At 40.7% G+C, this 13,993-nt stretch overlaps 1 protein-coding gene across 1 annotated transcript; it reads right to left on the bottom strand.

The window, feature by feature from the left end:
* Positions 1-389: 389 nt before the first annotated feature.
* Positions 390-13,548, bottom strand: LOC574866 (protein dispatched homolog 1). The gene is made up of 5 exons (XM_775268.4): positions 13,085-13,548; positions 7,042-7,681; positions 6,561-6,684; positions 5,377-5,641; positions 390-4,603 (listed from the first exon to the last, which is right to left on the bottom strand). Exons 1-5 carry the CDS (start codon positions 13,185-13,187, stop codon positions 2,046-2,048), a joined length of 3,690 nt encoding a protein of 1,229 aa, XP_780361.2. The 5' UTR covers positions 13,188-13,548; the 3' UTR covers positions 390-2,045.
* Positions 13,549-13,993: the final 445 nt, after the last annotated feature.

Raw genomic sequence — 13,993 nt, forward strand, 5'->3', positions numbered from 1 at the left:
ATGAGAGAAAATGGTGCTAAGGAAGTGACTTCAATGTAAGATGTACAATTGAAGGTAACAACTGATCTGATCAATTCCTTAATTCTCGAACTATATTATTACAATACAATTACATATTAGGTGAATGAAAATCGTCACAAAGCAATGAATAGGCTCTACATACCATTCCAGACATTTAAGTGTTGAAAGATTTTTAAAAGTCTGTCCTATGTCTTATTTTCATGGGAAAATGGTTGGGAAATTTCAAAAATGGTAGGAAGAATTTACTGTTAGAGGGTGTTGCACAGTGACGCCTTCAAAGAAAACCATAAATATCTTTGTGGTTTGAGAATTTGTTCAGGATTGTTTGCATGTTAAAGGGTTAGTACAGTAGAATGAATATAATAAGGAACATTTCATACAAAAATTACGCAGTTTGCTCATCACCCTTCAACAATGTTACCGAGTCACTTTAAAGGAGAATAGCATTGAATAGGATTTCATATCTATACCAATGTATATAAGAGTGTTGATTTGATTTATTGGTTTCTGCATCTTTTTTTTCGTCATACATTTTCATGGACATAATATGGTTTGATACAATATTTCATATGTCTATATACAGAAAATGTACGAAATTATCATTTTGACGATTCCAAAACATCACGATATACACCTAGCTATTTTAGGTACTTCATAATGAACCATTCCAAATTGCTTCTAATGTCTTCCACAATATAACCACATGACTAGGGCCCTATTTTACAAAGAGTTGCGATTGATCCCAATCAATCACAAGTCCTCTAATCAATCGCAAGTCTGCAGTCTCCTATCTCTTATGTACATAGTTGCGATTGGTGTCAATCGCAAACAAGTTACGATTAATATCAACTCTTTGTAAGACAGAGCATGGAACTCAAATTTACTCTTTAAATCACGAGACTAAGGTGACAATGAATACGCAACATGAAAGTCAATAAAAGTTGCAAGAGCTTTGATAATATGTATATTTGACTACTACCGCAGTATTTAATGTATTGACTGAGTTCAAGCTTTGTCGGCTAGAGAGGCGGTGGGTGTGACCCTGATGAGTCATCGTTTGATGTCTTATTATATCACTGTTTATATTCTAAGAATAGGCATGATAGGACACCAGATTACCATCGATAAGTGAAACACAAGAAAAGAAGAAGAAGAAAAAGAAGAAGAAGAAGAAGAAGACACGTCTTTGCAGCTTAGTGAAGAACCACTTTGGACAGCAAAATATGACAGAACCGTTTTCAAAATCACTAACGAATACGTCGATTCATTATGAACTATGATGTAAATCGCAGATGAATTGAAGTACGCCTACTGTGGAAGAGACGATAACATATCGTACTTTGTTATCGTGTGTTTGGGTGTTGTGTGGGGCGGGGGCAGTAGGTGTTCTTTTTATCTTCTTTCTTTTTTTTTGAAATTCTTTTTCTTCTTAATCATATTTCTTTTTTGTCACATTGTATGAAAATGTTGAAGTTCACTTGCAAATTTATTTAGGCCTCTGTGAAGATTATCTGTAATTTTGTATAAAATGTTATAAATTATATAAAATTGTCTTGATGAGAGAAGAGAATAAAAGCCTATGAAGAAAAAAAATATCATTAAGCGCAAAATATATTACCATCTTTCCGCTGACAACATTACATGTTTAATAATACATGTACATAATAATTATTCTAGATTAAGCTCTCTGAATCCATAAATTCTTTCAGAATTAGTTATTAAAATATATAATATCTTTATAAAATCTGTGTACATCATGCATGAAAACATAGCATAGAATATTATGGTTTTACCAGATATGACAAGATTTTTTATATAAATCACATCAAATATCACCTACAGTTTGGCATAACGTGGATTATCATATGCATAATGTCTATAAATATTCATTATCAATATGGATGTATGACTTAACAAATATAATGTGTACGAGATCGTTTTAGGGTGACGATTAAATATATCTAACAATCACAATTTTCATTAAAAAAATTATTAAAAATGCGCAGATGTAAATTATGGCAAAATTAATGTGCATATACACTGTGAAAATCTGAAGCATATCTCCGTTTTTCATCGATATTTTTATCTGGATTAGTCTTGCGGCAACAGCAACAACTGCTGCCTTGAGGATGAACTCCAGAACAGTTCTTTTCAGGGCCAAAGACCATGCAAAGGGACATAAAGAAGAACGTCCCGTACGCCCAGCTCACGCCCATGATTAGCGCGAGGAAGACACCGATCTGTTGGTAGGAGAGAACAGTAGCCGGAAGCATGCAGACACCTGCCATGAGAGTGGACAGTGCAGCAGTGGAAATGGCGGCCGTCAACTGTTTCATTGCATGCACTGCTTTAGAGACGCGGTCACCAGTTGGTGCTATCCTGTAGGCAACACCGTAATGGATGGTGAAGTCGACGGACAGACCGACAGCTAAGGACATGATGGTGGATTCTAGGATATTCATCTCCCATCCGATGAAAACAAGAGAACCTACAGTTACAAATACCGTTCCTGATATGGATAGAATGGCAAAGAGTGTGATGAGGAAATTCCATGTAGTGAGGAGAAGCACCAAGGCTGCTACTCCAAGAGACAAGCCGATGGAAAGGGGGAACCCTGTGACAAGACTCTGCTGAAGATCAAAGAAATACAGCTGGTTGTCACTGAAGCTTACGAACCACCCGTGGGAAATAGATTCTGGAGCTTTGTCCATCTCCTGCCGACTCCATTGGTTTATCTCGCTCCAGAATTCATTGATGCTCTCATAGTTCAGTGAATACCTTGTACTACTTGTGAATGAGAGCAAGAGACCGGTTAGCTTCTGTCCTTCGCCAAATCGAGTCAAGTGCTCTAAACCTCCCAGTAACACAAACATGGAAGCGCATTGCTCGAAGAGTTCTGGATCGTAGGGGAAGTCGTAGTTCTCGCAGCAGGGGGAAACATCACGGAAATAGACGGGACTGTCACATGGAGATTCCATCATGAGTTTCTTGAAAACATCGATGAAGCAGAAATCTTGGATGTTGCTTTGTGATGAGTAGAATGACTGATTTTTAACATCGGAGCAGAAGTTCAGTAGCCACTCTTGGGACTCGGGAGCTGAGATATCAAACTTGTTGTCCAATACGAGGCTACCTCTATCATCTGGATCCCACGAATTTCCGTTGTCTTTCGATTCAAGCCCCCATACAAACTTAATCGGCATCTTGCTTTGCACTAGCTGCTCAAAGTCAAAGTAGTTTACGAATACCTGGTCGTATTGCTCGAGGAAATCCGATTTTACAAAGATCTGGAACTCTGATTGCGTAGGGAGCTGCAGCGTCGGGTATACGAATATGGCACAACCGCCCCCTATGCCGAGCAATGTAAACGCGATCAGCCAAACATAACGGAGTTTGAACACAATCTCGGGAAGAACCTTTTCAAAGAAGTGACGAGACACAGTTTTTAGAGCCTGTGCAACTACTCCAAGACGTGAACACTTCAATACCTTGCGGTTGCGACATGTCTTAAAACTTAGGTATCTTTCTTCAATAATGACAATAGCAGGGAGCCATGTTAGAGTAAACAAGAAATTGAAGAGAATGGCGCATCCGGAATAAACGGCAAAGCACTTGATGGCTGTGATTGAGCTGGTGATACTAAAGAAGAGCGCTGAGGACGTCGTGAAGCTTGTGACAAACATTGTGATGGCTGCATGATGCAAGGTCTCCTGAAGGATTCTGACCATGTTCTCTTCCCTGTCACTGTACTTCTCTCCAAATTTCCGCCAGAGATCCAAGTAGACAAAGGTGTCGTCGGCACCGATGCCCAACACAAGTATGACAGCCAAAATATTGACGAACGGAAAGAATGGTAGCCTGATAATCACTAGGTAGACGAAATAGGACATCACCAAAGCCATGGCCATGTCAAGGATGGTTAAGAGGGTAATGAACAGTGATCCGGTGTAGAGCCAGATGATGAACATAATCACACCAACTGCTATACCGACTAGCACTATGTCTGAGATCAGAAACGAGGAAAACAGATCGAACTTAAACTGACCACCGATGGCGCTGATCTTCATGAAGTCGTCGTGGAGATCCTTTCTTCCCTGTAATCTATCGGTGTACAACTGACCGGTTGTGTCGCTGAACCCAGATATAGGGGAAATCATTAACGTAAAGGAAATCTCTAAATCGCCACTAGCGATCTTGGATGCGGACTCTGACGGCAGCAGGTAGTGGAAGATGTTGTACGCCGCGTTTCGGTCCTTGCACTTTCGCGGCACCGTCGGGCACGAGGAAGAGGCGCAGTTGGACAAGAGACTTCCTTCTACGTAATGTGGGGCGCATTCGGTGAGGAGATTCACCAAATGTGTGACATCGTCTTCGGTGGTGTCGAAGCAAGAGGGTTTGTTCTGGAGAAGGGCCGCGTACTGTCCCAGGGATGCAGGGTGGCAGTTGGTGGGGAGGCCAGTGTCGTTGGTGCGGACGTGCTTATCGTACAGCCGACACATTGACTGGAAGGCATCGACGGAAAAGAGGTTTGTCCGTGCGTTCACGACTGAGAATACGATTCTTAAGTTTATCCAATGTTCACCTGTGAATGTGAGAACATGAAAAGATAAAGAATCGTGACAACATGGCGTCATTGATAATGGCGTCTGTGTGTTTCTAATTCACTGTCTTTATTGATATTTATCACCAATGCCACTATAGTGCACTGTTTTCCAGCTTTTCTACACGGGACAAAACAATCATGTAAATTTATTCCGCTACTTGTTGGCCTGTTGGCCGAGTCTTTTATGGTCTGATTACTCATTATCAATGTAGATACCTTCTATGAACGTAATGAGAAAGCTGGGTTTCTTAAAGTACTACACGATACATAGTTCTACATGAATACATTATCATGATCATTTAGTAAATATTATGATAATGAAAATGTCTACTCAGGGATGCCTCATCACCAACTACTCCCGTGGGCCCTGTAATTACTATTACCCCTAGCAATTGCTAGACAACCATTTACATCTGCTAGGAGAGTGGCAAAATATGGACTGATGTCTTGCCAAATGACGTTAGTGCCGAGTGGATAAATTATGTCACCGGACTGTGGATCACAAGTTCCGCGGTTCGAGTCCCGCCGCGGCACTAATGCCCTTTGACTAGACATTAATCTACATTTGCCACATTCAACCCAGGTGAGGTAAATAGGAACCTGGTAGGATTATTCCTTGAAATGCATACGCAGCGCTGATAACGGCTGCCGGAGCTATGGTAATAATTAGGAAAGCTCTTTGGAAGCGAACAGAGACGTTATTTCATAATATATTATGCGCTATAAAAGAATTCAATATCATTATTATTTACCTGGCTCAACACAAGACTGTACTTGCTCTTCATCAGTCACATAGTCAATGAAAGTCATCTCTGGAGTTGTCCTATCTCCATCTTCCCCAGGCGATGTTGTCGCATTCGTCATCGTCGTCAGAGTCGATGTCCTATTACCAAGCACACTCCTCTTTGCCAACGTATCATGGTATATGGTATGGAAGTTCTCGTTATCAGTGATTCGGTTGAAGAGCTCAAGACCCGTGAGACGATCTCGAATCTGGGTGTGCCGTGACTCGAAGCCCTGTAATAGTGTGGTTCAAGATTCAAGGTTTAGTTGTTTCACTCATCAATATAAAATGTAATGCAAAATAGGTCATATGAGTAATATTAGTATAAACAGTGGAAAAAATTGAGAGGAAAGATAGGGAACAATGATTCAGGGCGAGGCCTGGAGGGGTAGGGGGCATTGATCAACAAAATATTACCCTTAATATGGTAAAGAGAGAGAGAGAGAGAGAGAGAGAGAGAGAGTGTGTGTGTGTTGGGGAGGGTAGAGAGGGGGGGGCAGAGAGAGAGTATGTGTGTATGTGGGGGGGGGGCAAGAACAGTTATGTCCGTGCTTAAAGGGAAATCCAACCAAAATAGAAAACTACACTAAAAGAAAGCAACAAAATCGGAGAAGAAAACTGATGGAAGTTTTAACTAAATCTGACTAAATATGTGCATTTTCAAAATGTGTAATCACTATACGTATGGGCACTATAAATTGGCTGAAGCTGTAGTGTCAATGTGATGTAGTGCCAAACTACTGTCCCATCTGTTCCAACATATAAAATTACTAAAATTTAAATTTGTTGTTGCTCAGGAGGGTCTTTTCTTTTTCGAGGAATTATAATAATATGCAATCTATAATATATTTTGAGTAATGCCCTAAACAAACAGAAATTAATGATATTTGTTTACACGGCAAATGGGAGAGTTATCCACTTTGTCCTACGTTACAATCCACTGACCGAACTACCAATTGAGATTCGCATAGACCCAATGATCTCATATTTCAAACATTCATAACTTCCTTACTATTGGTCCGATTCATTTCAAACTTTTGCCATTCTGTTTAAGTTATTTTTCTGCTTTCATACAAATCAACTTATCACAAAGGTTGGACTGCCCTTTAGGAAAAGAAGAGGCAATGGCAAGCGAGGTCAAGCGAAACTTACTTTTTCAGGATCGTCAAATTGTGGAATGTCGTAAAGCGTAAAAGCGACAGCACCAGCAGCGACTGTCAGCAGCAGAATGGCCACGCAGAATAGAATTGGAAAGCGAACGATGAACTTCGAGTACCTGAATATCGGCCAAAAAATGTACATATATTATCAAGTAAATTATTAGTTGCCATATTGATAACAAGAAATAGCAAAAGAATAATAGCTTCCCCTAAATACCTTGATTGTGAATTAATTTAAGCCAGGCACATGTAGAAAATGAATGCAAAAAAAAATATCCTAGTGCAGCAATTATTGTGAACATTGGTGAATACAAATTTATTTTTGTCTGTCTATCGAACGACGATTTGCAAGCCTGGGAAATATTTACCATATATTTGAATAATTTCTTGTTTTTCTATTGAACATCTTTTGAAAGCCCGGCAGACGCCTTAACAGCGAAAAAGCAAGATCAAACATAATCAAAACAACTTACCAAAACCAAAATCCCGAATTCAGTGCTGCTTCTGGTTCCACTTTTTCTTCCACATTTTGATCCAGAGTTGTTTTAAATTCATCTCCCGTGGGATAGTAAGCAGAGTTGGTTATTCCATTATTCATGCCCAATGCGTAACTATCATGCGGCATCACGTCCCCGTTCATATCATTGCGGACGACATCATATACCACGGGGTACATGTCAACGTCGATATGGAAGCCAAGATCGTTTGGGTGAAATTGAGTTCGACCGTCTTCGTACGGATCATGCTTGTCGTCAACGGATCGGTCGAAGACAGATGCGGTTGCCCGATGCTTGCTTACTGCGTCACTTAACGCCGACAACGTTCTCGACTTTGAATCCTGAGACGATGGCGGATGACCGATGTCGACTCTGAGGCTATGGTCGGTAATGCCATTCATGGAAAGACGTCTTCCTTCTCGTTTGCGCTTACTCCTGGACGACGACGACTGCGCGTTCGACGTTGCCTGTCCGCTATGCCATTGAAAGCGACGATGATCACGCTCAAAGCTTTTCGAGTTCGAGCTGTGCTCGTGATCGGGCGATGGTCCCAAGGTGTAAGGAAGATCTCGTACGAGGATGAATCCATTATCCTCTAATTGTCGCCGATTTAAATCTGTACATCATGTAAATAGAGGAAAATCAAAATATTAAAAGGTATACCAGTGTACATGATTATTAAGATTGGGCAGTGGATACAGATGTATAGAACTGATGGTATAGAATGAGAACATTATGCCAATAAATTAAGGCTCGTTTAGATGTGCCGCGGTAAAATAAAATGCGGTGTCCCCCCCCCCCCCCCCTTTTTTTTTTTGCGACGGCGTACTGCGTCATATATGAACGGCGGGAAGGGAAAGAGGAAAGAAGAAGAATGAAGATGAATGAGCAGTAGAGACTAGGGAGAAAAATAGAAAGAGAAAGGAATAGTGTCATCTACAAAAGGGGAAAATCAGATATTGAATGAGAGGGAAAAGAAGACTGAAAGGTCAAGGTAGGGGTTCGGAAGAGAGAGAGAGAGAGAGAGAGAGAGAGAGAGGAGAGAGAGTGTGTGTGTGAGAAAATATCTTTCTAGAAGAAAGTGATCATGATAATGAACGAAATGTTTGAGTCTGTTAAATATCAATGATAGAGACCTATGCGAGTTATTATGGAATGACAGCAGAAAAAGACATCATACTTAAAGATAAAGTTGAGTTCTGGTCATGCGATAGCATTGTGAAAGAAACAGTATAGAACCGGTCAGAACAATATATTCATGTAGCATATAAGTATTGATGTGTACTGAAAGGTTCTAGGGTCATCAAAATGAAAAGAAATTTGGAAAGTAACAAGCACTGTAAATAGAAAGATGTATATGGGACTGCAGGGGCGGTCGAGCGACTTCCAAAGTGGGGGGGGGGGGCACCAACAAAAAAGGGCACTTTCTGAAGAAAAAAGGGCACCTACAGTGGGAAATCTCAAAGCGAAAATATACAATTTTTTAGACATTGGTACATACCCCTGCATTGTGATTACATTATCAGGGATGATTTCAATATTTGTTTCTCTTCATACATCATACAAGATATCGCTTAAGCATCATACTTTACAGTTGGGTGGGATGTCTGAATATGCATTTACGAGCGAGCGAAGCGAGCGAGAAAAATGTTAAAGATCTGCGAGGTCGCAGTGCGAAAAATTACATCTTATAAAGAGGAAAAAAGCCAATCGTGATGGGGTTATAAGCACATTCTCTTAACGGAAGACTGAAAAGACCTTTGATAACTAACATAATTATATCATCTTTAAATGCGAGCGAGCGCAGCGAGCGAACTTTGGGGGAAATTGCTCTTAGTCGCTTTAAATAAGGGGCATGTTTAATGATTTCATGAAAAGGGGACAATTATCGAAAGGGATAAGACACTTATTAGAAAAGAAAAGGAGCACGTGTCAAAGTACAAAGGATAATTATAAGAGGTGAACATGAGGCATTTTTTTCACCTGAAAAGAGGCACTCACCTGATGAAAAAGAGGCGTTTACGAAAATGGGAAATAGGCATTTGTTGACGGAAAAAGGGCACCCATCAGATTTTGATAGGGGCATTTATAAGAGGTGAAAAGGGGACAGGTCCCTTATTAGAAAGGAAAAGGGGCACGTATCATTATTAAAAAGGGAATTATCAGAGGTGAAAAGAGGCACTGACCAGATATGAAAAGGGGCACTTATGAAAATGTAAAAGGGGCACTTATAATAAAGGAAAATGTGCATTTGTTGAATGAAAAGGGGGCACCGTTCAAATTTAAAAAAAGGGCCGTTATGAGAAGGGGAGGGAGTTTTTTCTTTTTAATGGGGGCACTTATCATAAGGAAAAGGGGCACTTATTAGAAAGGGAAAGCGGTAGTTATGAGAAGGGGAAGGAGCTCTCTCTTTTTAATGGGGGCACTTATCATAAGGAAAAGGGGCACTTATTAGAAGAAAAAAAGGGGCACATGTTAAAATTAAAGGTGTGCTCATCCGAGTTTAAAAAAGGGGTAGTTATTAAAAGGAGAAGGGGCACTTCTTACAAAGGAAAAAAGGGGCAGTTGTCAAAGTAAAAGGAGCACCTCTCAGTTTTGAATAGGGCAATTATCAGAGGTGAAGGGGGCACTTATCAAAAGTGAAAAGGGGCACTTCTCGTACCTGAAAAGAGGCACTTACTAGAGATTAAAAAGGGCACTTATTAAAGATAATTTCAAGATTTATGAGAATGGAAAATGGACACTTATTGCAAAGGAAAATGGGAACATGTCGAAGGAAAAGGGGCACGTGTCAAAAATAAAAAGGGCACTCGTCAGAGGTGAAAAGGGGGAAGGGGCACTTTTATTTAGTAATAGGGGCACTTGTCAAAGTAAAAGGGGCACTTTTCCTATGTAAAAGGGGCACTTCTTACAAAATAAAAGGGGCACTTTTCCTATGTAAAAAGGGGCACTTTTGGGGTATCTGAAAAAGTGGGGGGGGCACTGTGCCCCCCCTGCCCCCCCGGGAGAACCGCCTCTGTGGGACTGCACAAACATGTGGCATTAAAATTGGGCTTCATTTTTAAGCTGTTACTGTCATGTTTAGAATATGAAGGCATTTGAAGAGCCATGCTTTTCATGTCTCTTTCTTTCTTTCTCTCTTCAACAATGGCCTAGGTGACTTGAAAACACTCTTCAAAAGAATTACTCAAGAATTTCAAATTGATACAATACCAGCGTCCATAGGCGCCGGAAGTGGGGGGGGCAGGGGGGGGCAGTTGCCCCCCCCAGTCAAAAAAGTGGGGGGGGCAAAACGCATTTTTGCCCCCCCAAAACGCCCCCCCCCCCCCCCCCTCCAAAAAAAAAAAAAAAACAGTAAAGGAGTACATGGTTTGTATTTTTAATCCAAAAGAACGAAACAATAATAAAAACCTGAATTAAATCACATATACAATTCCATTCAAAGAAAAAGGAAAGTTCACAGGAATTAAATTTCATAAACATTGCGCATGCCACCTATACGGTATTTATCAATGGAGGTCTCTATAATAGCGATACGCGCATATCGTGGACATATTGTGCGAGAATGGGAAAGCGTGTCCGCTTCTTTTGTTATAGGGGTGAGAAGACATGAGCCCCTGAACGCTGGCGTACTGATGGGGGGGGGGGGGGGTGATGTATTTGTTATTCGAAACAAGTGATTTACAAATGTTGATGTTGTGACATGATTTTCCGGCATTTTTTCTCCATTTTTTTTGTAAGTCATACCTTTTTATGCGTTTGTTGGAAAATAAGAAATTCCCAAATTACAGTCAGGCGAAATACGCTTATTTACAAGCCTTTATGTCATGGTCTGCAAAGTGGCGGGGCCCACCAAGGGATCTAAGGCGGGCCCTTGGATGCTCATCTGACCGTAAATAAATACCTAAAACCCCTGAGCTTCCGGGAGCTCTGCCCACTGGACCCCACCAAGGGCCCTAAGGCGGGCCCCTGGATGCTCATCTGACCTTAATTAAATACCTAAAACCCCTGAGCTTCCGGGGGCTCTGCCCCCTGGACCCCACCAAGGGCTCTAAGGCGGGCCCTTGGATGCTCATCTGACCGTTATTAAATGCCTAAAGCCCCTGTGCTTCCGGGGGCTCTGCTCCCTGGACCACACAAAGGGCCCTAAGATGGCCCCTGGATGCTCATCTGACCGTAGTTAAATATTGAAACCTCTGAGCTTCTGGGGGCTCTCCCCCCCCCCTTGGAACACGTCAATTGCCTTACAGAGGGCCCCTGAATGCTCATCTGACCGTAATTAAATACCTAAAACCCCTGAGCTTCCGGGGGCTCAGCCCCTTGACCCCCTGCCGAGGCTCATGCCCTGGACCCCACGCCAATTTACGCTCTACCTGATCGATAATACTCCACTTTGAAAAACGTTCCGCGGGACCTGCATGTAACGTGTAAGACTGGTGGTGATGCAGATTTTTCGTCTGCCCCCCCCCCCCCCCCCCTTCCGATTTTTTTTTTCTCATTACGTCACTGCCCCTGGAATGTGAGCCCCCTGGAATGTTTGCCCCCCAATCCCAAACTGCTTCCGGCGCGCCTGCCAGCGTCCTCTTTCGCCTCCTCTGTCTTTTTCTATTGTTATGCGTAACAGCGTTGATAATGGATCAGAAACCCACAAAAGACATGTATATACACGACACAATGAGAGATATTTGGGCTGATGCACTAATATGAGGATATTTTTACAATTGAAAAGGTTGCTAGCAGGACTTGCTAGACATACCGCTTTTGCTCATAAATCTGTTATAATTTCTCATTCCCTCTTTTCATGAAGTGTGTGACAATATGTTTTTTCTTGATAACAGTACCTTCTCAGAACTTTAATTGATCACTTCAAGGAGTCGAAGAGATTGATTGTTAAACTTCTGAGAACATATGGACACGAATTTATCCCGAAACAACCATTGTCAAAAACCATTCAATACAATGAGGTAAGAAAACAATAATTCCAACTTTATGGGCAACATTGTATATTATTATGCTTTATATACGGGTGTTACATGTATATCGATCTTCTGACATATTGTTTCTCAACTGCCAATGTTTGAGTATGCCTACATAAAACTTTCCTCGGAACTTATTTTCAAAATGTAGGACTACATATTATTAAAACTTATAAGCTTTATGAAACCTGTGGAGCGTGAAGAAATATCAATATATATATATATTTTTTTTGGGGGGGGGTGGAGGGGGGGGGGGCAGAGAGTGTGCACAATATTTCAGTATGTGCAACAGCGAGCCCGGCAAAACGACTGTTAAACTTTTATGTGATTTAAAATTGTACATACATAATGTACAACCTAATCTGTATATACCTTTATAAATGACTTGGACTGTGCTGCTGATATATGGTAGGGAAATTTATGCAGATAATCTGATGAAATTTGTTTTAAAAAAATGAAGACTTGAAGTGTTCAAATCTATGATTTCGATAGAAGCTGAATTGAAATAAAGGGATGAGAAAACAAGTAAATACAGACAAACATGAGGCCTATAGTGCAATAAGAAATGGTAAAGAGTGAGCGAAAGAGAGAGAGAGAGAGAGAGAGAGAGAGAGAGAACGAAAGAGGTGAAAGAGTGTTAATTAAGGGAGAGGGAGAGAGAGAGAGAGCGTGAGAAAGAGATAGAGAGGAAGAGGGAGAGGGGGATAGATTTCTAGATTTCTTACACAGCAGGCCATGAAATTTTCTCTTTTGTGTTGGCTTGGATAGAACCCCCCCCCTCCCCCCTCCCCCCCCCCCCAATCAGAAAAAATAGTCATTAATAACAATGCACACATCCATAGTTTGAAAACGTTCTCGGACTTAATTGCACAAGTATTATAAATGGAAATACAAGTCAGAATACTATACAGTATAGAAATAAATGTTTTATTTTTATTTTTTATTGTTTATAATTGTTTGATACCATGATTTTTTTCGTAAGGGTATATATAGCACGTGGTATGAAAAATGAAAAGTAAAAAATAATAAGTAATAAACCTTACCTTTTGTCATCAAGACATTCTGGTTTCCATTGCGGCTTTCCTCGTAATATCGAGAAACATAATTGACAACCGCTGTAGAATCCTTGCTATGGTAGACAAACATTTTGACAAACCAATTCCTAGTTTACCGAAAGCATAATGGTCGTTTGTACTTTTCTATTGCAGTAGTTTTCAGCCTCGTAATTTCACACTATTCTGTATTACATTTGCAAGAAGCATTGATCTACAGAGTCGTTTATTATAAATTATGTTGCCATTCAATCGTCGCTAAAGGTTGCTCTTGAAAGTCTACACTCGATAGTAATGATTCAAATAAAAAGAGTACATTTATCACTCTATGTATGATAACATTGAAGATGAAGATGATACTTTCCTGCCAATCTACTCGTCCGTTTTTCTGAAAGAATTCTCTCCCAAAATGTCCTCGTATCAAACTGAGTTCTTATATAATGATCCTTATAATGACAAAATTTTTATAAATCCTCTCCATGTCCAACTGGCGAGCTAGAAAGCATGATATACGACGGTCACCGCTAAAAATAAATTCACGCCGTCATCGTTTGCAAATGAAAGGCCATCAAAGTTTGTACACTCTCTAGCAAATATTGCAATTACGTAATCAAAGTCTCGTGAGGCCAACGCCTCATGTATAGCATTTCTTCCACGTCCAATGTGCATGCACGCCCATTTTGAAATTGGTGTGCTCAAAATTATGGTAACACGACAGACAATTTATCACAAATAATATAATTAATGTAACATTTAAGACCGACTGAGAGAGAAAAAAGAGACTGACAGAGAAGTAGAGAGCGGGGGGAAGAGACAGAGAGAGATACAAGGAGAGAGAGAGAGAGAGAGAGAGAGAGAGAGTGAGAGAGAGAGAGATAAGAAACAAGAGAGACGTAGAGA

Source organism: Strongylocentrotus purpuratus, unplaced genomic scaffold (assembly GCF_000002235.5).
Source record: "Strongylocentrotus purpuratus isolate Spur 01 unplaced genomic scaffold, Spur_5.0 spur5_scaffold_19, whole genome shotgun sequence".
NCBI lineage: Eukaryota > Metazoa > Echinodermata > Echinoidea > Camarodonta > Strongylocentrotidae > Strongylocentrotus > Strongylocentrotus purpuratus.

Excerpts from the sequence above, each read along its gene's own strand:
- LOC574866 (XM_775268.4), bottom strand. The coding sequence starts at position 13,187 with ATGTTTGTCTACCATAGCAAGGATTCTACAGCGGTTGTCAATTATGTT. Across the intron at positions 7,682-13,084 it reads GAATGTCTTGATGACAAAAG|ATTTAAATCGGCGACAATTA; the intron begins GTAAGGTTTATT and ends CATGATGTACAG. Across the intron at positions 6,685-7,041 it reads AATTCGGGATTTTGGTTTTG|GTACTCGAAGTTCATCGTTC; the intron begins GTAAGTTGTTTT and ends GCCGATATTCAG.